The sequence below is a fragment of the Phasianus colchicus genome, chromosome 16 (assembly GCF_987193195.1).
Source record: "Phasianus colchicus chromosome 16, bPhaCol1.hap1.1, whole genome shotgun sequence".
Classification (NCBI taxonomy): Eukaryota; Metazoa; Chordata; class Aves; order Galliformes; family Phasianidae; genus Phasianus; species Phasianus colchicus.
In genome coordinates, this window is record NC_143451.1 from 8,884,247 (window position 1) to 8,909,244 (window position 24,998).

Here is a 24,998-nt window from a genome sequence, read left to right on the forward strand (position 1 = left end):
AAGTTCTTAGAAATCACTGCACTTTAACATGAGAGAAAACAATGTACTGCTGCACTTGTGCTCCTGCAAGAAGCACAGTCAGAAAAGCTCCGATACAGAGGGAGACATGGACTTTCAAGAAGTTTCGGTGGAATTCTTTGGCAGGGACGGCACTCCACAAACACTGACTCAAAAAGGAAAAACAATCCTTTTACCCATCTGTGTCGAGGCATGTGGGAAGGTTTCAAAGTTGAGCAAATAGTTTTGGCAAATACGGGCATGGAAAACGCTCCCTTTGCACCAGTGGAGACTATTCCAAAGTTAGCTGCTAAGGCTGTTGTATCTGTCAGCATTGCTCCTCGCTCTCTCCTAGTAAGCAGATTGAAATAACACTATGGGACTACTGTTAGTACAGTCTAATGCTTTGGAGTCTTGAGTTGAGATGTGCTCTGTTTTCTAATGGAACAGCAGTGGGAAAGGAGTCAGACCTCAAAGCATACAATGAGACCTTAAAAACACATAGGGAATTTCTGCATTGAATCCTGACAGGCTAAGAGGATTTTGTCCTAAGGAAAGATCATTCATTTAGAGATAAAAATGCTATAGCAATGACCACACAAGGCTGCAATATCTACAGAATGCAGGGACGTGACTGGCTGCCATCTCACAGCAGCCTCGGGTGCTCGGGGGGAACCAGGAGGCTGCAGAACACTTTGAAATGTAAATCTCCATTTGAGGTCTGTTCCTGCAGAAGTTCTGCCCTACAACTGTGGTTCAACAAGATTTGCAAACCCAGCCCTGAAGCTCAGGGCTGCCTTGTTTCAGGTTTAAGGATCTAAGGGTTTAGTGCTTACGGATTTTTGGTCTGACAGGGGAAAAATGATTAACAGCATCTAGAAATGTCAGTTTAGCTGCTAGATAAATACCCAGCATTGACTTCTTAGCAACGTTTACATACAAACAGAGAACAGCAATTGCTATGGAGATACTAATCCATTCAAAACCATTTTGCACTTTATCTAACCATGACCCTGGCACACATTGTGATCACAATGATTGCAGCACTCCTGTGGTTGAAATCTGAAAGAAGTAAGTTGACTAGATCTTAAGATCAGTCTGTTCAGAACATTGCAGATGGTTCATGTTGTTATAATTCAAGGCTCAGAGTAGAGAAAGTAGACAAAGTATATGATAAGCCTCTGTGCTGTCTAATTTGACCATCTTTCAGACTTCTGCTGTCTTTAAATATCAACCAAATCTCTATTATTTTGGAACAAACACTTCATAAGGATACACGCACCAATGGTGACAGATATCAAAAGCATCAAAGCAGGTTTTTTCTCCCCAGAGATGTCTTGAGTAGTTTCTGTACTAACTGCAGTGTTAACAAAATAACCCAGATAACAAAAACCACCTGAAGATCATTTACTTATGTGAGTTGATCAGCTAATTGTAACTTTGGTTTCTAACCTTAGGATCTTACATTTTCAGACATGCACATACTTGAAATATAATGAACTATAAACTTTGCCTTAAAACATCAACATTTTTTCTTCCTGTCACTTATGGAACATTTCTTTTCTGGAGCTGTATCAACTCTATCACCCACAGGAGGCAGAATTACAGTGCAGCAAAGGAGGATCAATAAAGCACCAATAACAGACATACTGAAATCAGACATTCCTCCTTACTTTAACAACAAGGACAGGTATATAAAAAATATTTAGGGCTGAGAGGACAGGTTTAAGCTTTTAGAACAACATGATGCATTGAATCTCATTTAATGGAGCCACAGGTGAAAGAAACTTACTTGGTAGAAGCAGATCCTTGTAAGCTTCAGCCATCTATCTGCCTTGCAGATCAGGTGTTGATCTCTGTGCTCCGCGTGCAGCACTTCTCAGGGTTCTGAGCAGGCTCTGCTGTCAAAGCAGCCTTCTTTCCCCAAAGCCTTTCAGCAGTGAGCCTCACTGGGGAGCTATGCAAGAAGTTCAGCAGTACCCTTCTCATTCAGCACAAAACTCTATTTGTCCCTAAAAGTGGGATGAAGGAAAAGTCAACTAAGAAAGTGCTGCAAGATACCGACAGGGAAAAAAAAGGAATGTAATACTGCATCTACTACTGAAAAATAAGGAGTGTTTCAGTGTAGCAGTATATATGATTTTCCTTCTTAAGATGAAACTACTACTCTGCCTGATCCCAACATCATAAGGACCTCTTTCACTCTTCCTCTCTCCTGTTGTTCCTGGTGGTCTTTTGAAGCCACTTGAGCTTGATGACCCTTCACTTCAGTCATTAACTACTTCTAGAACATCCAGGATTTAGCTGTGCCTCCCAGGTTGGGAGGAGAAGGCAGCACAAGTGGATGCTTTCCCTTCTTTCTATTCACTTTTTTGGTGCTTGGAATAATGTTCTGACCCCACCAAATCTTGATGGATCTTCATACCTTATGATTCATGTGTCTTTTCTGGAAGGAAACCTTCCTGATAGAAAAGAGGAAGGGGAGAACAAATAGGAAGGAAGGGGAAAGAAAGGAGGAGGGAACAGACCATAAGTTGAACTTTAAGAGAGGCACTTCCACTACCTCTTCCTAACCACACACAGCTGGCATAGCAGTCAAACCCTTCCCACAAGAACTTGCATCACAAGCCCAGGACGCCCACGCTTTACTTGCTTATTTACTTGCACATGCAGTTTTGGAGTCTCTCCATCTCTGAAGAGGGCCCCAGCTGCCTTTAAAGCTGAGCTTTTGTTTGGAAAAACAGACTTGTGTTTTGTTCATAAAACTAAACCAAAGCTTAATGTAACTAGTTATGTAGCCAAATTGTATTCATGCTGAGGTGGTGAGAGTGGGCATCAACATAATAGAGTGTGTGTGTATGCAATACAAATGGACAGAGTGCATGGGACTTTGTAAGCACATATGTAAAGGGAGTATAAAGAGAGAGATTCATGTTCATAAACATGGATCAGGGCACTGGATGTTTTACTTGAGAAACATCAATATTACTCCTTATCTGAGAAACTTGCTTAGTTTCTTCTTGCCAAACTAACATATATCTTAGGTTCATGAGACTGAAGAATTACATTATAGTACTTTGAGATCAGGACTGCCTGGCCAAAAGCAGTCAGCTTGTTCAAATGTCCTGGGCTACCTCTAGCTCTCAACCAGTCAAGTAATGGTGTCAGCCAATAGCTGGTCCTACTGCAGGTTCATCAGCTGGAGATCAGAACCCTTCACATTCAAACCCTCTGTTGGCACAAACATCCAGCAAAAAGCATGTGCTCCTCCTCTGCTTTCACAACTTACTTGGTTAATGTATTCATTAGAGATGATGTTCAAGTCCCGTCAAAGTTGTTCTTGTAACAACACAGCTACTGTTAACAGAAATCAAATACTTGGATGCCAGAGACAACGATCCTAAAAAAGACCCCTTATGTTTCTTTACTGACCTCTATACTCTGTGTTATGGACGCAGTAGCTTCTCATTGCAGTTGCAATAGCACTGCACTCTCGCTATGCAAAGGGCTCAGCCTCCTCATCCCAATACTCCCAGCACCAGTCTTCATGCAGAAACGATTCAGCTTTTTGCTAGGTTCATTTAATAGTGTGTTACTGCAGCCTGGTGTGCAGTGTCGCTGCATGAAGGCATGATGCAGCACAAGAGGGGGCACCATGGTCCAGGGCAGAGGAGCCAGAGGTGGGTGGATGGGTGGATGGCTTCTGCAGCACTGCCAGATGCCAGTGAGAGTAGTCCAGCGAGGATGGGTAATTCTGCTGCCTTCTGCTATTGTCTCTGCAGGTGGCGAACAGCAAATGTGTGATAAACAGCACAAATAAGGAAAATCAGGTTGTGTAGCAGTAATAACAGAAATATTTTTTCATGTGGAAGATTATGCTTTTATTACATGCTCTGAATAATACTGAGAACACATACTGAGGCTTTCTTCATCTCCAGGAAACTTATCTATTTTCTGCAAAGCCATTTTCATGAAAGCACTTTGTAAGCAAGCTTGAGTTAAAGATGGAAAAACAAACAAGCTTGTAGCTACTTGGAGGTTTGGGAGGGAAACACAGTTCCCAAGGTCCTAGAAAAGGAAGCTGCATGAAAACCCAGCTGTTTACTGTGTCCTTAGCAGGACCATACAGAAAAGTCCCCTTTAGGCAGTACAGTTATTAACAAATGTAAAGAAGCAGTCAGTGTTGGAACTTGGCTTCAATCTGTTCTTCCCTTTTATGGTAAAGCTGCCAGCTTGCTGCTTCATTGTGATAAACCATCTGATTTTGTTTGTGATTAAGCAGAACTAGCGTGTCTATTGAGAACAGAGGGGCGTATGATTCCTACAAGCAAACTGGAGGTGTTTGGTGAAAAAGTGTAGCATATTCCAGAAAAAGAAATCCATTTCATGGTTAGGAAAGCTGGTGGATTTTAGACAGTGAAGTAGGTCTGTTTACTATTAAATATTCAGGAGAAAATCCAAAAATGTCCAAAATGTTTAATATAGACATACAGGGGGTGAATGTCTTCCAAGTATTTCTTAAAAAAGGTATTTGCCATAGAGATATTGGAACATAGAAGATATTTTGTTACTTTGTGAGCCCCAGAAATTATGCTTATCAAGTTTTATTTTGTGCAAGTCGTTTTTTTTCTGCTAAATCTACCCACATAATGTTTCAGAGTCCCAAAACAGGGCACAATCCTTCCTATAGAAAATAAAATATTTTGGAACAGAAATAGAAGCAATCAATCTGGAGAGTCCTGGAAAACAAATGAGGCAGGCATTGCAGCTCAAGACAAAACAGAATAGGATTTGGTTTCCTGATTTCATCCTTACCTTTGCAATATGTTGAAACTTTTGAAGGAAATGGAGCAATGTTGCATATTCTCCCTCCATGAACGTGCAGAGGCCAGCATGTCAGTGGGAGGTTTTGCAGGTCAGACTGCACAACTTAGCAACATAGGGCTTATTACTTCAGGACTTCATAAAGCTGCCAAGTGCCTGGGGCATTAGAAAGGGATAAATCCGGTGACCAAGAGCACAGTCTTTTCCTTCTGCTTCCTCACAGACTTCTGCAAGAAAGCCATAGGGCTGCCCACTTACAGGGAACAATTGGATTGCACAGGCGCGCCTTAGAAGCCATTCAGGATTACAAGGAAAAGATGAAAAAAGAGAAAAAACAACATAGTTTTTCTTTTCCCTCCAAGAACTCCCAGTAGCCTTCAGGCTAATTGCTATCAGAGTCACAAAGTGCACATGCACAAATGCCTATGGTGCATTCCTTTGTATAAGACATGATCAAGAGGGGTCTATCATGGGGAGGGAAAGAGGGGCAGCAACAGGCAGAGAAATGAAAAAATACTTGGCTTGCAGGAATATTACTTTTTCTAATGTCCCCTGAGCTCAGAATTTCCACTGGCAACTCTGTATCAAGGAGTCACTTTTATTTTCTTTATGATATTTATGGGTTTGTGATGTAATATCAATATATGCCAATGGTTTTTATTTACACAACAGTGTATTTTTAGCAAAAATTCTACTGCGTTCTCATTTTTTTAATTTTAAAGAAAACCAAGTTCAGTATCCTACAGTGAAAAATAAACACTGCGCACAGCTCCCCTCCTCCAAAATGTGTATGTGGAAGAGTCCTGCAGTGTTGACAAATACCTCCGACAGCAACGTAATGATTCATTTTGTACCAATTCACCAACCAAAGCAGTTAAGTGGTGCCATTTTCTGAGCAAGGGATCAATGAAGCAATTGATGTTATAACACCAGTTTGAACGTTAATGAGAAACTGGGAGTAAATAAAGTTATTTAATATCAATCCAAGCCAAAGCAGAATCCACTACTGCTTTTCCTAGGCTGGCTGTGGTCCAGGCAGCAATTACAACTTGTAAGCTTAATAGGCTGAATTTATCTCTATTATCCTTGTGCAGTACAGAAAGCTTGTTTATCTCATGCCATTTATTACATGCAAGGTCAGCGATAAGGGTGAGCAACCAGATAGGTAGCCCTGCAAGTCATCCAACTCACAAAACAAAATGAGGAATGGGTTTGTGTCTTAACTTCTGCCCAGAGGCTTCACTGGTCTAATGCTCACTCTGCATCTGGTGGATAATACATAAATATACAGACACGTTTGCTTCTGCCTTATTTAACTGTCTGCTGCAAGTCTCAGGTTTATAAGCCAAGCACATTTCAAATATGCATTTGACCAACTTGGGAATTTGTTTGCTTATTCAGAAGATTTTTCTACAGTCTGTAGAAGGCAGTTTGATGCAGCCTCTTGCAAAGAAGGGCCAGTTTCAATGCCATGGAAGTTGCTCATAGCCTTAATCTATCTGCAAATATGTCCAAGGATGGAGACACCACACCTTTCTGTATAACCTCTTGTGGTGCTGAACATTTCCAGTTTTAAAAAAGGGTTCTACTTCAGAACTGATCACAGCAAACATGCTAAACACACATCTTGCCATAAAGACCAAATTGTAAAGCCTGTCAGTATCACAGACTTTTCTGGAAGTCTTCTTTCAGTGAAGCTTTGGGAAATATGTCAATGTTATGGAGCACATTATGAACCTCAGTGTGTGTTCACTATTACAGCCTAAAGTCCTGAGATCAGCCTTTTGGTAGAAAATTCTGTGCAAAAGTTCTGAAGGTAAAGAGAAACTCCAACTCCAAATACATTAAAAAGGGAGATACATGACAAGATGTGCTTCTAAACCGTGCTGCAACATTATGGTGTATTGGACTGCAGCACAGAAACCTCTTACATGCCTTACACGGTAGAAATAGAGATTTTGGCCCACATTTTTATAAATTTTCATCCAATATTTGTTTGACAATCCTGTTCATGGTAAAACATGAAGAATACTTACGTTCTTGTTGATATGCTGTTGTAAAAAATGTATCTTGTTTTTTCTCAATCTTGAGGATACCTTCCAGGCAGAAGGATACGTTTTGATAAAAAAGACATTTCTAAATCTGAAATGAAATAGAGAGAAAAGAGCACTCAGGCTGGATGTGGCTCTGGGCAGCCTGGTCTGGTGGCTGTCAACCCAGCACATAGCAGGGGGGTTGAAACTAGATAATCATTGTGGTCCTTTTCAACCCAGGCTATTCTATGATTCTGTGATTCTATTTGGACTGCTGTGCTTTCAAAATCTAAAGACTACCATAAAATCTCTTAGTTTTTGGTGCCTTATCTGTCCAGACTTTGTCTGAAGTGGGCTGCTAGCCATATTTCATAAGCATAATAACAACTCAAGTTTCAGTCTTGAAATTATCAATTATAATCTTCTTATAGGGAGTCTGATCTTTTTGCTGTCCTCATTATAGTTCATCTCTCATGGAATTTATGAAAAAATATTTTTGAACTCTTAACCTTTTGTTCATTTTTTGGTACAAAATTTTTCCATTAGAGATCCTTATTTAAATATGATGGCAAATTAAATAAGATGTGAACCCTGTACTTTTGACTAATTGTGAATTGTCAGGTTTTGAAAGGTCTAGATTGCTCAGTTAAGTCATTATAAATATAAGTACTTCTGTCAGGACTTAGCTATTCTCCCTAATTAATGGATTTTTTTCTTAATTCACAGACCGAGAAGACCAGTCTATCCTGTGCACGTAAGTAAAGTGCTATTTTGTTACATCTCAATATTACTATGTCATCCCTTATTCAGAATCAGTTCAAATTCTGGTGGAACTGATATATCCTCACCTTCAAAGAGTTTGACCTGCAGTCCCAGTAGATTTGCTTGTTGACAAAATAAGAAGCAATATCACTGCCATAATATGTGTTCAATGCACAAAGTTCTCAGTTTAAACTGACTTTGAATTCAGAGTTTACAACAAGAAGCTGGGGACTGTAGTTGTAGGTTAAGAAGTCCCTTAAGAAAACTGAGAAAACTGAGGAACATGATTCTGTGATTCTGTGAATGCTGGGTATTAACTGGACTGCTTTTCATTCCTGCCCATCAGCAGCCTACCGTCATATCCTAAATCGGTTGTCATTTTAAGAAATTGATCTTTTCTGTTCATGTTATTTTGGGTTGTTTGCATATTGTGTAGCTACAGCAGCCAAGGCTTGGCACTTCCATGCTGGCACAGCCCACCTGGAAGCCTGTGTGCAAAGCCATGGAGCGTTGGCTAAGTGCACAGTGCACTACATGAACCTTTCTGCAGTCTTTATGTAATTGCTTTAGGCAATAGCAAAACAATTAAGCCAGCCCTATTCTAAAAGCCTTGATTTTTCTGAGTCCTGGCTTGCTGATGTTCTGCTCTTTGAGTTCTGACCTGCCATCAATGCCAGATGTTGTGGGGGCAATTCGTGTACCATGGGTCAGATGGTGATTTTATTGCAATAAATTTTGCTGTGTGTGACATGCTACTCCCCAACATCTCCTTGGCTTATCATCCCTACCAATTTTTGCAAAGCACTCAGGCTGTTTAATTGGATGGGGATCTTCTATGTAACCTTCAGCTATGACAACAACCACATTCCTCTATGGCTTATCAGTTGGTTTTATTTACTTCAGTGCTATTGAAGACATTTTTGACTTAATTTTATGTTTGTTGTATTACACATCTTCCAGTTATCCTGAAAAAAGGTAATATTCAATTCATGTAAAAACAAATAATTGTTTGCAGAAGATGGCATGCATAGTATTGATAGCAGGATTATACAGTGATGCTGTAGTCAGACGCAGATTGCAAATACATGTCATAGTTGCAAACTGAACTGGTTTTGGGAGGTTATCCATAAAAATGTAGCTACTGGCTGTTTTTAGAAAACAATGCCAAGCAGGTACTGGTGAGTGCCATTGCTGGCTGGAACAAATTCATCGAGTAAGAAGTAGAGATTACACTGTACCACAAAGACTAGCATAGCTCTGACCTCTTTCATAAACAGATTTCAATTACATGCAAGTATATCAGTCACGAATCTGTCCAAATATGCATGAAAACCAAAACTGATCTAAAAATCAATGCAGTGATTAAATAAAAATTGACCATCACTTTCTGCCCAGGATGAAACATGTCATGGTAATGGAGACTAATTTAAATTGTGCATTTCGTCCTTCTATTCCTGCACCTTACTTTATTATTGTATCAGTAACACTTCTGATCTTTTAATCTTGGAATATTAAGATTTATTTTATTTTCATGAAATTTCTTTTGCAACTCAATTCCTTTTTGCTTATTAAAAATCTTTTTTTTTCACTTCTTTCATTTCTTTTTTTGTTTTTCATTTCTTTTTTTTCACTTCTGATGGCTACAAAATTTATTGAATATGAATACTTTTTTTTTCTTCACCGGGGAGCTGAAAACATAAAGCATTTCACACCACTAAAACATAAAATAGAGAGAATGAAATGTCTTCCCATCTGGAAAACAATCTTGTTTAGAATAGCTGCTGCATGTTGGATTGGCATCATGACCCATAGCTTGAAAAATTCCTCTCACTGGTTTTTTAAATCAAGATTATTTAAGCTAAAATCAGTATACACAGCTTTAACTACTAGTAATTTTTCCTATGTTATTTGTCTGTACAGAAACAAGAAAGTTCACTTGGCTTTCAGCTGGGCAGCTCTCATTTCAGTCAATTCACAGTATTTTATAATTACTAAAAATTCTAAGGAATTATATTTTTGCCTAAAATACAGAACAAGAACTGAAGAACTCATGGCATTGATCACCTGGGATCTTTTCTTTCAATAGGTATAGACTCAAACTTTCCAAGGCCTGGTACTTAAATTGTGAAAAATGTAGCTATAAGAATTCATATAGAAATAGTTGGGGATGCTGCCAAGAGCTCATCTACTTTTTTTTAATGCATACATTTAGATTGATTAGCTTCTGTCAAAATGTACAGAGCAGGGTAGTGTTTGCACTTAATTTGGGACAGCCACAGGCAAAATTTTGGGTGAGGCAGTGACCACCCTTTACCCTCCCTTTTGGGGCAAACTCTCCAGAGCCTCACTTGGCTTCATTACCTCCACCTACTTTCTCTTGTGATAAATGTCAAGAAGCAGTCACCCAAGACATCTTCCAAATTGCAAAGTCTTGTTAAGCAAAGCCTCCTCTGCAAGAGAGCTAAACTCTTTTCTTTCCCAGCACACTAAATCTCAAAGGCTGGAGCTGGAAGCAATGCTGTCTGGCTCCTCTCCCGTGTGGTTATCTTGTGTAGCTGGGGTGGAGCTTGGTGCCGAACCAGCTCAGTCTCTTGGGATTTTTTTGTAAATAAACTTAGTGGGATCGGTGGGCTGGCTTCTGAGCGAGGTCTCTTTGGGGATTCAGCTGGTCTAGGACAAAGATTTTCATTATCTTTGCACATCTCATACTGGAGGATGAAGCCTGCCAAGCCCTAATGTGATTTGGAGCACCTCATTGACTGCTGTGTTCACAAAGGCTTCCCGCAGTGCCAGAGTAGCCAGATTAAGGGATGTGTGAATGGTCAATTTTTGTGGTTCATTGCTTGCTGAAACAGATGCTGGAAATAAATCCTGCTGTTACTTTTTAGATGTTTCCAAAAGTGGAATTAAGCTAAGTCTTATATCATAATATTAATATAGAAAGCTTTCAAGTTTTCAACAAAAAGTCCAGTTTTTTAACTATTCTTTCCCCAAACATGCAGCAGTCCTAGCTACACCCCAGGTTTACCCCACACCAATGCGGTCAGCTTCCCACTCTCACCTTGTGCTAATTTGGAAACCTATTCAAACTGAGATAATTTTCATTCAAGCTGAAGGCAATGGAGTTGCGGAGGATTGAGTAGCACTATGTAAGTGTGCTTATGTCCTTCAAATCCATTACTGAGTTACTAAACAAAACAAAACAAAACAGGAAAAAAAAAAAAAAGAAAAGGAAAAAAAAAAGCCTGGCAAGAAATGAAGGAGGAATAAATTTAAAATACGTCACACAATGAGAGAGCATTGTTTCATGGTTGTTTTTTTTTTAGCGTAGCAAACTTATAAGCCTAGTATATCTTTTTACTCTGGGAAAACAAGGCAGATGAAATGTATTTTCTTAGGATGAAAATATGTATTAAGTACTACTGTTGGACTATCACAGCTGTGCAACATTTTCCTCTCTTTGTTTTTGCATTGCCCACCTGAGCTGGGTGAAAAGAAGTGCACTGGCAATAAATGCGCTGCTTCTAAGTATGGCAGCAATAAGAATGATTTGAGATACTTCAGTTAAACAAGTGATCTGTCTGCTCCCCAAAATGATTAGGATAGAGGTAATAGACTTTGTATAGTGCACTCCTCACTTGGAACATGATTTGGGCTACAGATTGAGGAACACAGACAACCAGAAGATGCCTCCTGGGAGGAACCCCATTGTGTGTATGGCCATGCTGCAATCACAATCCTTGCAAGAATCAGGCCTTTCTTTAACAATTGAATCATTGAGACTAAAGAGAGCATGCAGATTTAAAACAGATGGGATTCTTCATACCACCTGACAATAAAACTTGCTTCTGCCATCCTAGAAACGATGGTACTTCAAGAAAGATGCTGAGAAAAAAAAGCAGCATGACCAGTTCTGCTGCAGCTCAATAGTTCTGGGAAAAGTTTAATTCACCTATGAAATCAATGGAGTCACATGCTCTCCTCCTCCCAGATATTTCTCCTTGTAAGCTTCTTTATGTTTAAAGGCACTGAACCTAATTCAGCTATTCCTCTTAATTAATTACTCTTCAAACACATGGTACTCTATCACTGAGATGAAGTCTAGACCTTGTCATACAGCTTTGCTGCATCCTTGTTGTTTAATGAGTACTTGTTTATCAGACTTGTGTATTGCCAGGGACATTTAAAAGTGATTTGATGTGTTGAAAAATTACAAGTATTCATCAGTTATGAACACGATACTTCATTACTTTTTTTTTTTTTCATCCTTATTGCTGTGAGATCGTGTCTGTTTTCCATTTCATGTTGAAACATTTCCATTTCATGTTGAAGGATTTGTTATTGTCCACTTCAAAAGGAATTTAAAAGCTCAAAAAGAATAGCTGTAGAAAATAGAAAGCTGTGCAGGAGCAAAGAGTTAAGGAAAGCAAGCACAGAACAAAATGTTAAGTAACTAAAGCATTACAGTATGGTAGGATAATTACAAGTAAAATGATGCCTTATATGGTAATACTCACAGGCATTCAGGGAAAAGCCAAATGATGGGCACTATTGCCCTGGGAGAAAGGAAATGCAATTCTTGTAGTGATGAACTACAAATAACCTTTAATAAAATAGAATAGTTCAAAGCCTAGAGTTTGTTTGAAGAATGCTTTTATTTTTTTCCAAAGTATCAGAGATGCAAGGTAGATTTATTTGAAAACTTTGTACGCATATGTCTTCAAATTGGTGTGCTTGGTTTGGAATTGTTCCCAGAACACTTAATTTTTATCAATAAAACATGGAAATATTTTAGCATTGAAATCCAGGGCAGGGATGGATCCAACCTCTAAACTGTGCAAATTAACCCAGGTCTTGTGAAAAGGAACCAACTCAATTATTTCTGGTTAAAACTCCAAACGTTCCTCATCGTGATGTGCATCAGACAGAAATTGTTTCTGGCTTCCTAAGGTTTAATCGATGTCACCACAATTTAAAAGTTCTTCCCAGCATTTACTCATATGTTTTAATGTCCATTTTTCACTAGTCCCTTAGTAGGAAAAATTAACTCCTCTATTTCCTAATTAGGAAAAGAAGCACAACTGCAGTGGATCAAGCTAAACAGATTCAGTTTCAAAAGAGCTGACAAATATCTGTGGGACTTTTATATGTATTGTTCTTTTTATTTTTAAATTCATTTTAATTTAAATCCAAAGGCACAGAGGTCTGACTTCCATGTAGACTGTTGTCCTCACACCACTAGTTTGATAGAGTCAAAAGAGCTAAATTACTACATTCACACCCACTTTCATGCCCTTTTTGACTGCTGATACAGGACAATATAAAAACATTCTAGTCCATATCATCATCAGAGTCAAAGGTATCTAGCAGAACTGAGATGATAAAATGTGACAAAGAGGGAAGTGTAGGCTGGAAATGCTCTTACTTCTGAGTAAAGACTGTAAATCTGGGTCCTTGTTCCTGTACTTTGAAAACTAGCATTTTATTTTATGAGAAGACTTGGAAGATGTAAATAAATTTAACCATGGAAGTCTTCTGGAAGGTGCATTCCTGCTTCCCAAGAGATAGAGCACAGCCAGGATAGCAGTTCTGCTAGTCAGAAATGTTCCCATATGGTCAGAGATGTCCCTGCTGCCCTGTTAGCAGGGATGCCTCCAGCAGTGCCAGCTCTGGTCCCATTGAATTCATAGACAGTTTGAACATGGAGGTCAGATAAGGCAGTATAATCCCCTTATTCTCCAGCATTAATATAACTTGCTTTAATTCCAGAATTTCCATAGAGAAAACTATTGTATTCTTGTTGATTGCTTTTCTTATTCTTGTACCACATTATAGTTAATGTTTTTTGTTGTTGTTGTTCTTTAAGTATGAGCAGACTCCCTGTCAGCCTCAATTCTCATGAATGTTCAGGCACTGCCATAAAAAATGTTTTACAATTGCCTTAAATGGCCCAGTGTCCAGTCAAAACACGAATGGGACAGAGATACATCTCTGATACTGCGTTCTTTGCATGCTAAAGTCAGGTGGATTTAGAGAGACCATGTTCTGGGATATTTACAGAGCCAGGCAGATTCCAGTCTTGTTTTTATACATGACATACATCATATGGCAGAAGGAGTTCACCAATTACCTAGCTTTCTTTGTGTTACTTTCTTTCCCCTCAGAGGTGAATCTGGCGCTGGCAAGACAGAGAACACCAAAAAGGTCATTCAGTACCTGGCCGTTGTTGCTTCATCACATAAGGGCAAAAAGGACACCAGCATCACTGTGAGTGAGCTCTTCTGTATTCAACTCTCCTTTTTGACTATTGGGACTATACTGAGCTTATTGCTAACAGCAATTCAACGTCTGCAGCTTGCCAAATAGTCGACATATTAAGAGTACACAATTAGGTCACAGCTCTGTGTTTATGGAAAAAAAAATCTTTTGTTTGACATCCTCTTAGGCATCAAATCAGAATGTACTTTGTTAGAAGAGAAATATTCATAGCTTTCTATACGCATAGCACCTATTTATATCATAACATGAAAGACTTAAATTCTGCATGGGCTTGGGTCCTTTGTCTACCCTTGGCCCCTGGAAAATAAGAAGTTTGGAAAAGCTTTTAACTAAAGCATTATTCTACTGTAACAGAAAAAATGTGTAACAACTTTTAAACTCCTAAAGTATTGATCACTTTTGTTAGCAGGCATATTTTCTTGCAAAGTAGCAAAGAGTTCCAGAATATATCCTATTACTTCTTTTTGTTCCTTTGACACAGAAAAATTTTGGAAGGCAGATTTTAAATAAAGTACTTTCTTCAAAATTTGTAATAACCTTACCTTGGTGATTAAAGTTCATCATTTTGCTCTGAACTGTAATATTAACTTTTGTTGATGCAGTTCTCTGAGATACTGGTGTGGCTGAAGTTCTCGCCTGTCTTTGCTGTTTTCATTGATGTAACTCCAGGTCCTAATCATTTCCAGCCCTTTTTATGCTACCCAAATACTCCTGAGGAAATAAATAATTAAATAAATAAATAGCAATTTACTTTTATGACAAAAAGAGATTCATTAAGGGAGAACTGTCAGTGTGTCCCAAGTGTAAGTCTGAGTGAAAAATAAGGAATTAGTAGCATAGTGCAAAACAAAGTAAAAACCTCACAACCACACCTGTGCTGGGTCTTGTCTGTGCTATATACCTACATATAGAAAACTCCAAAGCACTGCCTGGCCTCTTCCACCATGAGTAATTGTTGTACTTCAGGGAAGGGGAAGAAGTAGATGTCCCTTTGGGGCAGTACTTTCTAGAAATCTGTGATTCAAGTTGTTGGAAACAGTCCAGTATTAAAGGCATAGTTTTCCTTTGTTGAATGTTTATGAAAAAAAAAACTTATTTCATCCAACTGAGTCTTTCTCAGTGGTTGGGGGAAATGAACTTGTGGTTTCAGGGCCATTCCTACTGAGTATGTAGCTGTAGTTGCAGCTCACTCCTCTAGGGAATTACATGAGTCTCAGGACTAAACTGGCTCCAAGACAGGCGCGAAGGCAAATATCCACCAGATGAAGGTTGAGAGAAAGTCTAAATTGTTCTATAATGTGTTGACAAGTAGTAATTCAGTGCCTGGGGCTACTGACACTGCAATTTCAGTCATTAAAAAAATAATCAATAGCAAAATGCCTGCAGTGCACCAGAGAAGAGCTGGGGATTTACCATAAAAATATCTGTCCCTGCCTGGTCCTGGGAGACTGACCTGGGACTGAATCCAAATCCCATCTCTTTGGTTCAGGTCTTTTTTTTTTTTTTTAATTCAGTTAAAATACTCCAGTACACAACTTGTATTTGTACTCTTGGTATGTCTGCAATAGATTGTTTTTCTTTGTTTTTTTCTGGTTTATTTGCATGGAAACTGTGTATTGGTTATTTTAATACAGGAAAAACGATAAAAATGTCTGTGTAATGGAAATGATACTGACACTTGTTTTATACCACATTATTCAATACAGCAAGGTCCATCTTTTTCTTACGTGAGTAACTTAGACTGTTTGATGTGTGTTTAAGGCACTGAGTGTAGATCTGCATGCTATTGTTGCACCTCAAAAAATTTAAGAGAGATTTTGTTGAAATATGTTGTATGATATGATGAAAAGCAACAATAGCGCCAAATGCTCTCACAAATCAACCCTAACTGTGTCAGGCCCCATGATGAAGAATGAGGTCTGACACAGGCAGGGTCATCTCTCAAATATCACTCTCTTCTATATGTGTGTGTTTAAATTGCCATAGTTTGAATGAAATTTCCCACGATCCTGAAAGAGTCACTCAGCCTGAAATTGAGCAATGTGATTTCTGAATGAAAATATCTAAATGTTTTCCATACTTCAGGTTGAACTTTCTAGGACTGTTGTGAAATAATTCCTAAAACTCACGGTGTTGATTGATTTGTTTGGCTGCATGCTTTCCATTTGATATTGCTTTCAATTTTACATTTTCATGTAACTGTTGAGGACTGTTCACATCCGCAAAGGTTAGCATGCTCCTAGCTTGCTGCTGTAATGTGTAACAGAGCAGTTCCCACTGCAGCGTGTGTCTGCAGGTATGTTATGGCAGTTTGTAACAGGCCCTCGTGGGCCCTCCTGCATTGTGGTGTGCCATCCAGCATATCAGTACTTTGGGAATATAGGCAGGTTTGCTGGCATAATACTGTTCGTTTGTGTGCCAGGCAATTTTTTGCATTATCCTTTTTCCCCATTCTGATTGCTGGTTCTCAGACCAGCTATGACAAAGTGATGCCCCTTAGTTTTATTTATTATTCATCTGACAAGCTCTCTGAAAAAAAACTAAATTCATTGCTGACCCAAACAACTCCATGGAGTTCAGTGGACTTTCTTGATGCCCTAGCTCTCCAAACATCTGTACTCTTGGGAAGGTCCTCATTCTTCTGTCATTTTAGATAAGTTTAGCCATTTGTTAAGAAACTCTTGTTTTTTTTGTTATATTTTTGAGGTAACTCTCATAATTCCCATATAAATTACAAGAAATTCAGAAATGGCATTTAGATGGTTACCAGTTTTGCACCCTAATTGGGAAGAAATGTCATTTTCCAAATTGTTGCTTCTGGATTCAACTTAAATATTGACTCATTTTTATATTAGAATGATTTAAATGGTATCATATTATCTGTCAAGGACTTTTTTCTGCTGTTATTCAGCATGAGTTATTTAAAATGGGGCATGCTCCTGTAAAGTAGTCCACAAATATGGTGAGAAGAAGCAAATGTGAAAGTAATTTCATAGCACAGAGCTAAATGAAAAGTTAAAAAAAAAACCTGTCAAACCATCTTAGTAAGCAAAGACTTTTTCAGCTTCATTGGTTTGTTTAGAAATAGGAGTAATAAATGCATGCTCATTTCATTGCATGATGTGTTTCCACGAGCAATTACCAAGCACAATTAACAACATAATAAAAGGTTTGTGTGTTTGCATGAGAATTCATTATCTTAGTTTGAAATAAATCAATGCATTTCCATTTTTAACCTAAATAGCCTTGCATGGATCGTTATTAATAGACTTGGTGAAATCTGCTTTGTAGCTTTGTGCTGCATTACATTAAAATGATTCTCGGCAAGTTATTCTAATTACATCGTCATTTGCTAGCAAAGGATCTCGATAAACTAACTTGAAAAAGATATGCTAGAGGTTCCTTTAAGAAAATCTCTTTAAAAATGACATTAAACTAAATATAGATATATATATAATTTGTCATTGAATGACCCTCTTATTAAGAAAGACCAGTCATGATGCTAAACAGATTAACAGACTTTGATCTGCCACAGGCAACAGGGCTGGAAAAGGGTCATGTATACAGGACAGCACTTGACTGCACAAATATATAAACACAAAGATTAACAGGGAATGAAAACAAATCCACAAGCAGTGCAGTCTTCAACAAAAAAAGTTAGAGGCTTAAATTATCTTTCTCCACATTTTTCTCCAGTGTACATGTACTGTTTTTAAATAACTAATTATGAAGTTCAGGGTTAACTGAGTCTGAATGAATTTTAGGGTGAGCTGGAAAAACAGCTTCTGCAGGCAAATCCTATTCTTGAAGCTTTTGGAAATGCCAAAACTGTGAAGAATGACAACTCCTCCAGATTTGTAAGTAGGAGAAATCCATTCGGGTCTACACTGTGGGGAGGTACACCATTCTTTAAATCAGTGTACAAAGAGTCACCCTCTTACCTTCAGTACTTGTCTCTAAAAAGCTCCTCTAAACCAATCCCTTTGAATTATTGTTTAGAATTTCTTTCTGAAATAGGAATTTGGCCTTTAACAGGACTAAAAATCAATCTCAGACTTGACAGCACCATTGTACTCTCACAGTTTACTGGTCTGTGTGTGGCCTTCCAAAGTCAACTACTGTTCCAGGACAAATCATCCTCTAGAAATTTGAATAGAAAATCTGTACTTCCTTTTTCTTTGCACCACTGTTGAGTATGCATCTTGTTGAAAGGTATTCCTGTTATTTAGCAAGAGTTGTTAATGACTTAAATGAAAGACTACAAGAGAAAAAGCATCTCACATGGATTCACATTAGAGTTACAGTAGATGGGAGCTGTAACTTTGATGCTACTTTTTGTTGGGAGCGCTGGCAGATGTTCATTTTCCCTGCAGGCCCTTCACTCCTACCTCTGCTGACTCTCTGCAGAGGGATCCCTCAGATCTAATGCTACTCCCACACTGACCATGTCAGAGTTCATTTCAGCCTGGTTGTCCTCGCAGGAGGAAATCGAGCATGTTACTCTTAAGAGGATGATGCACATGTCCCACTGAACAGCCTACACACTAATGTTGTAAAACCCAACATAACCTAAAAGAACAGCCCAACCTCGGTCTTCTTTTCCTTCACAGGGCAAATTTATCCGCATCAACTTTGATGTGACAGGCTACATTGTCGGAGCAAACATAGAGACTTGTATCCTTTTCTGTGAACAGCACTGGAAGCTAGCTAGGGTTAGCAGAAGGAAGAAAGATAAACAAGCTCCACTGCATGTCTAAGAAAGGCAAATATCGCTCAGGCTGGTATAAACAAAGATGGAGGGAAGTGGTTCCATTTATGCTGGTACCAAATTCTCAGTTTGTCTTACTCTTATGCTTACATTTTCAGATCTCTTTTCTCATCTATAGGAAAGCATGCTATTCTTCACATACAGCTTCAGAAAGAGGATGAGACAGATTTGTGGTTGAGGTTGCATGATAGATCTTGAGATCTATGCAGTTGTTTTGTTTCACATTGCAATCCTGCATGGGTCAATCCAGTTCCCTGTCATCTAGGTTTCCAAATATAAAAAAGATTTGAAACTTTCCTCTTTCTCATCAGTGCTGTTACAGAATCTTTCGGGGGGAAGAGGAAAAAAAAAAAAAGAAAAAAAAAAGACTGAGAATGTGGCATTATCACTACAGTTTATCCAGGATGTTTCCCATTTCTCAAGCCCAGGTTTGGCATTCCTGCAAAAATTATGTATGCTGCACTGGGATAGATAGATTCCAATAAAAAGTACAGAGAATAACCTGCTGAGGGAGAATTCCATGTGATAATACAGCTTAACAGTTTATGTCTGCAGGATAAATGGCCATCTTAGTAAAAGTAATATACTTTTCCCTACTCCACTAATAACTTGATAGTAGGAAAAATAAAAGAGACAGAAAAAGCAAATAACATGGTGCAGCCAGAAGAACAGTCTTTGGATGCTCTGTAGTTGCTCTCCTTTTGTCAAACTGAAGGACAGTTTACCCTGAACCTGCCTTGATCTTTGCATGTTTTGTTAAATCACCATGGTCAGAAATTACTAATCTGGGAACTTGCATAACTGAAGTGAAACAAATATTTTGCTGGTGCTGATGTCCCAGATGGCATCAAGCAGTAGATATTTTCAGAGAACTTGTCTGCTCTGGGAACTAAATATTGACCTGGTCATTCAAGTGACATACCTAGAGCTATATATCGGTAGCTTTGATGTGGGTTTTTTCCAGAAATAAAGTATTTCAGAGAAATTCAACTTAGATTGACTTTACTTGGCAAGTACTGATGCTTCTTGCCTGAGTTATGTTTATGAGATAGCGTATAAATGGGGATGTAGCTAAATTCCTCAGTGCTGCATTGCTCATCTTTGCAAAGAGCAGCTGCTTGCTCCAATAAATGAGGAGAAATAAACATACAGCTAAAAGAAGGACCTTATCTGTTGAATGTAACACCAAACAACAAACAGTTTAGCTTTCTGCACTTATTTTGAGAAGTGACCCAGAGCAAAAATGGCCTTTATTTTTTCAGGTCTTATCTGAATTTTTATCTATAGCATTATATCATTTAAAGTGTAAATCAGCCACTGATGTCAAAATACTTAACACTGCTGCCAACTGCATTTTTAGTATTTTAGTCATGAAAGCAGACAATAAATAAAGTTTGCTTTTATTGTTTCTATAGCTACAATACTGGCCTCCAAAAAAATTTTAGCAGCCCCACCCTATGATGAAAGAATCACATTTGTGAAATTGTGGAAGTGAAGTGAATGTTGTTATGAATACCATTGTTATGTGTTTAACTTTAGAAGCATTTATGACTATTGCAGAGCTTACTATCATGATTATCAGCTTTTATCATACAGTAAGAGGTAGGAAATTCATCTACTTCTCATGGTGATAATTAAACCCAGTACTAGTGATCTCGACACAAAATTAGAACCAAATTCATGTTAGATAAGCTCATGGCAAAAAATTTAAGCAATGCTATTAATGGTTCTGAGACTGAAAGCACAATTATGGAAGGACCTGAATATGTTTGTTTGTTTGTTTGTTTTAACATACTTGACAAACAGATTTGCTTGAAAAATCCCGTGCTATTCGTCAGGCTAAAGATGAGCGAACATTTCATATCTTTTACTATTTGATTGCTGGAGCTTCTGAACAAATGAGAAGTAAGTTACTTGCTAATGATTCTTACATCTCATTGAACAGCATGAGGAATTGCTTACCTATGTGATTTATCTTAATATCTTAAAGAGAATGTTATTCAATTCTTTTGATAAATAAACAGCTCTTCAGCCATAGAAGTAAAAAAGTTTCAACTTGTGTGTCTGTTTAAGCCAGGTGGTTTACAGTTTATTGTTATTTTTCAATTGACAGGAGATATAAACTAATTCATCTTGAATGATATCAAGATGAACGAGGAGGAGTTGTGTATTATTTTTTACACACACACACACACATACAAACAAAAAAACGGGGGTTCCAAATATAATTATTGGCTAGCAGTTTCCCAATCGAGAGAATATCTTTCTCACAGCTCATGTTTACACTGTGAAACTCACAGTTTCATAATGTCGTGGTGAAACGTGTAAGTGGATGAAAAAATAGGAATTCAATATAACATCTATTGGAACATCATGGCTTATGTACAACATCTTTCCCTACATGACTGAAAGAATGTATAAAGCAATAGATAACTCTACATTTTCCCTGATATTTATGCTAAGAATCTGTTGATGGCCATTGTATGGAGCTTAATGTTTTAAGGTTTGGACCCCTTTTGTTGTTACCTGGTTCCATTCTTATTATTATTCCCTATGAATGTGCAGGTCTAGTGGGCCAAGAAGAGAGAGAGAATTTTGACTAGGTTACATACAGAAGTAAATGTAATATTTATGTCATTAAGCTGACACACTTACACTTTTCTTCTTTGTCTTTTAGATGATCTGCTGCTGGAAGGCTTCAACAACTATACCTTTCTATCTAATGGTCATGTTCCTATTCCTGCTCAACAAGATGATGAGATGTTCCAGGAGACCTTGGAAGCCATGAAAATTATGGGCTTTACTGAGGAGGAACAGATAGGTGAGAACTGTTAGCAAGATTGTATTTTGCAAGTAATAATATATACAGATCCAAATGCACTGCAGTTTGCACTTTGCAAAATAAGCATATGAATGTAGAATCTTACTTCACATAATTTTTAAATAAGTGGATCAGCCTCAAATTCTGTGATTCTCTGAAATAACTCATACTTTTGTCCACTGTTCCAGAGAAAAGGAAAATAAACATGAACAAACAACCACCATTTACCCCTCACAGTTCCGGGGAGAGTGTAGGGTTTTGTCTGGTGCCCACCAGCATACATTGACATGGCTGCAGCCGCCATGCCTCAAGTGCCACCTGGTGGCAGAAACTGTGTCACAGCATCCCTCGAGCCTTCGAGCAGCTTTGTCAGCCAGAGCTGATTTCTGTTACCTCTCCCGTCTGCATCAGTGCCCGAGGGTGCTAAGAAAAAAAAATGCTTTGCCTTGCAGGACAGTAGTACAAATCTGTGTTGGTAAAGTTAGATTGTGGTACTGACAAAAACTGCTTCGTTCTGCAGCTAGAACACATGCATTGGTGTTGATAGCAGCACTATCCGTGACATCAAAAGGAGTTGTATTGCTGTCTGAACCCCTTTCATTTCATGATTTAAAATACAAGCCCATTAGGACAGTATTATTCTCCTGTATGAGTCTGCCAAATGAACGAAATGACCTCCCTAGATTAATATGATATCATCTGTAACACAGCAGCAGATTTTACTACCTGAGGTAAAAAGGCATGAAATCTATCTACATTTTAATAGTGAAATGTTAATCAATTACTGTTTTGTACTTGCACTAATCCTGTGAATACTTGTACACTATTTGTTTGTGTGAATGAACAGCCACATATTCCTGCACAGCCAGAGCTTTGAAATTGCCACTTGTTCTTAAAGCTGTTGGTAACTCATAGATATGTCTGATTTTGAAGACATAGACACAGATTCTGAAATGACCAAGCATAGGCCACTCAGAGTGGAGATGAATTCCCAAGATTTGGAGGTCTACCTGGGGATGCAGCACATTTTGCAGATGCTGGTGTTCCCTTAGTGGCCCATTTACTCAATTGCATTGCTTATTTGAGCTGCTCTTTTGCAAGCTCTCAAACTATTGCAGTTTATAGCTGTCTTTTATAGCAAATCTAGATCTTTCCATGGAAGTATAGACTACCAAAGGCCACGCAATGAACTTTCATTATTACAGAGAATTAAGTTTTCAAAATGTGTCCATTCCATTCCTCATTTATACTGTCTGCTTATCTTACAGCTATATTGAGGGTTGTTTCGTCTGTCCTGCAGCTGGGCAATATTGTCTTCAAGAAGGAGAGAAACACTGATCAAGCTTCTATGCCTGACAATACTGGTATGATTTGTCACTTTAAAAAGTTTGTTAACATTAAGAAAGCAATAAAATAGCAGCTGAGAAAGCACTCTTCATCAAGATTTTAAACTGTGAATGTGCATATGCTTCACAGGTCTTAAAAGTTATGCCATACTTAGAATCAGTTCAATATTCATTACCTTTTTTGGTAATCTTGCATCCATAAATTGATGATCAGTGAATTCCTTGGTTGTATCATGAATAATACTTTTACAGCAAGTGGCATCTCTTGCGTGTACAACAGAGGAGCTTTTAAGGGAGATAATTTACATTACGTAATTGTTGATTTGCTTGTATTCACACTAAGAGAAAATTCAATCTGAAATACAATATCACTTTTTTATTCTAGCTGCTCAAAAAGTCTGTCACCTGATGGGGATTAATGTGACTGATTTCACAAGATCTATTCTAACCCCAAGGATCAAAGTAGGACGAGATGTTGTTCAGAAAGCTCAGACCAAAGAGCAGGTACCTACTTGCAGTCTGCTCTGCTCGAGTTATTTTCCCTTTCTTCTTTTCTTTCTTACATCACATCTAAAGGGTATCTGTTTTCTTTCTCTGTGTTATCCTTACTTAAATTAGCAGTTAATTGGATTTCTTCTTTCACTTAGAATTTTCTCTCTTTCAGGCTGACTTTGCCGTAGAGGCTTTGGCCAAAGCAAAATTTGAACGTCTTTTCCGTTGGATTCTAACTCGTGTGAACAAAGCTCTTGATAAAACTAAACGACAGGGAGCTTCTTTCTTGGGGATCCTTGATATTGCTGGATTTGAGATTTTTGAGGTATGTGCTGTGGGACACAAATTAGTTAAACTTGTTGTTGTCATGCTGTAGTTTGGAATGCAAGATAACAAATATCTAAATTCAGAGCCACATAAACAATTCGATTCTCTCAAGCTGGAGAGCAGCACATGGCCAAGACAACCCACAGGACTATGCTGCTTGGAAGGGCTGGGAACTGGCAGCATCACTGCTGGGCTACTGGGGGACTCTGTGTTTAGAACCAACGTCTGGTCTTTATGGTTTATTGGACAGGTCCCAGTTTTGAGATTTACTACATGTGATCCTACTGTACATTTGCAAAGCCTAAAATTAGAAAAATATGGATCCTTTCAATTACAATAATCTTTAAAAAAAATAGAATGTAGAAATTTTTATCTTGACATTAAGTTGCCTCTTTCAGGTATCTTTCTAACATCAGAAATTCAATTATTTTGTCCTCCTCACAGATCAATTCCTTTGAGCAGCTGTGCATCAATTACACTAATGAGAAACTTCAGCAGCTTTTCAACCACACAATGTTTATATTGGAGCAAGAGGAATATCAACGTGAGGGCATTGAATGGAATTTCATTGACTTTGGCCTTGACCTGCAACCTTGCATTGAGCTAATTGAAAGACCGGTAAGTTTATATCTGTATAGATGGGATACTATGTAGGTTTCATCAGGGTCCATTATGTATCAATATGAGAAGCATTTAAGATATCTCAGATTGTTGTTGCCTGGGAGGATTAGTAACAAAGAAAAAAGAAGGTGGTGTTCTTTCATTGTCTCCAGCTTTGGTGATACTGATCTGGTATTTCTCATTGCAGACCAACCCCCCAGGTGTCCTAGCTCTGCTGGATGAAGAGTGCTGGTTCCCCAAAGCCACTGACACTTCCTTTGTGGAAAAACTAATTCAAGAACAAGGCAACCATCCCAAATTCCAGAAGTCCAAACAACTCAAGGATAAAACTGAGTTCTGCATACTGCACTATGCAGGAAAGGTATGAGAGAAACTGAGCTACTTTGACTTATAGAACTTTGGGTTTTTTTTTTACTGTTTGACCAACAATGAATCAATCTTGTTCTCCTATTGATAGGGATGGCTTTAGTTATATAATGTATATATTAAGGGCTTCAACTACAAAAGATGGGGAATAAGATTTGCACAACATTCATGGTTGTGCTAAGCTCAGATGAAAACAAAAATAACCAGCACTGCGGTTTTGAATATTCAAGTAATTTGGGTTCCTCTCTAGCAAACAGATTTTTAAAGGCATAATGGTTCCTCTGCCATGGGTATGTTTGCAAAAAAAATCTCTTTAGATGGAAGGAAGTTCATGCAAGAACAAGTATTTAACTCAGCTCTCA

The 24,998-nt window shown here is 38.3% G+C and overlaps 1 protein-coding gene and 1 long non-coding RNA gene across 3 annotated transcripts in view; one reads left to right on the plus strand and one right to left on the minus strand.

The window, feature by feature from the left end:
• MYH11 (myosin heavy chain 11) overlaps positions 1-24,998 on the plus strand; it is a 55,970-nt gene that overhangs the window by 11,367 nt on the left and 19,605 nt on the right. For both annotated transcript variants that reach the window (XM_031606668.2, XM_031606669.2), the window contains exons 4-14: positions 7,581-7,608; positions 13,781-13,883; positions 17,660-17,752; positions 18,506-18,569; positions 20,470-20,568; positions 21,341-21,484; positions 22,753-22,848; positions 23,216-23,334; positions 23,495-23,647; positions 24,094-24,267; positions 24,458-24,631. In XM_031606668.2, coding sequence (XP_031462528.1) covers positions 7,581-7,608; positions 13,781-13,883; positions 17,660-17,752; positions 18,506-18,569; positions 20,470-20,568; positions 21,341-21,484; positions 22,753-22,848; positions 23,216-23,334; positions 23,495-23,647; positions 24,094-24,267; positions 24,458-24,631 — 1,247 coding nt within the window. The remainder of the gene's footprint in view (positions 1-7,580; positions 7,609-13,780; positions 13,884-17,659; positions 17,753-18,505; positions 18,570-20,469; positions 20,569-21,340; positions 21,485-22,752; positions 22,849-23,215; positions 23,335-23,494; positions 23,648-24,093; positions 24,268-24,457; positions 24,632-24,998) is intronic.
• Positions 5-24,998, minus strand: part of LOC116237478 (uncharacterized) — a 43,173-nt gene continuing 18,179 nt past the window's right edge. Inside the window, exons 3-7 of the long non-coding RNA XR_004168737.2 lie at positions 21,319-21,466; positions 14,438-14,606; positions 6,858-6,963; positions 4,813-4,977; positions 5-3,773 (exon numbers count right to left, since the gene is read on the minus strand). This is a non-coding gene — a long non-coding RNA (uncharacterized LOC116237478). The remainder of the gene's footprint in view (positions 3,774-4,812; positions 4,978-6,857; positions 6,964-14,437; positions 14,607-21,318; positions 21,467-24,998) is intronic.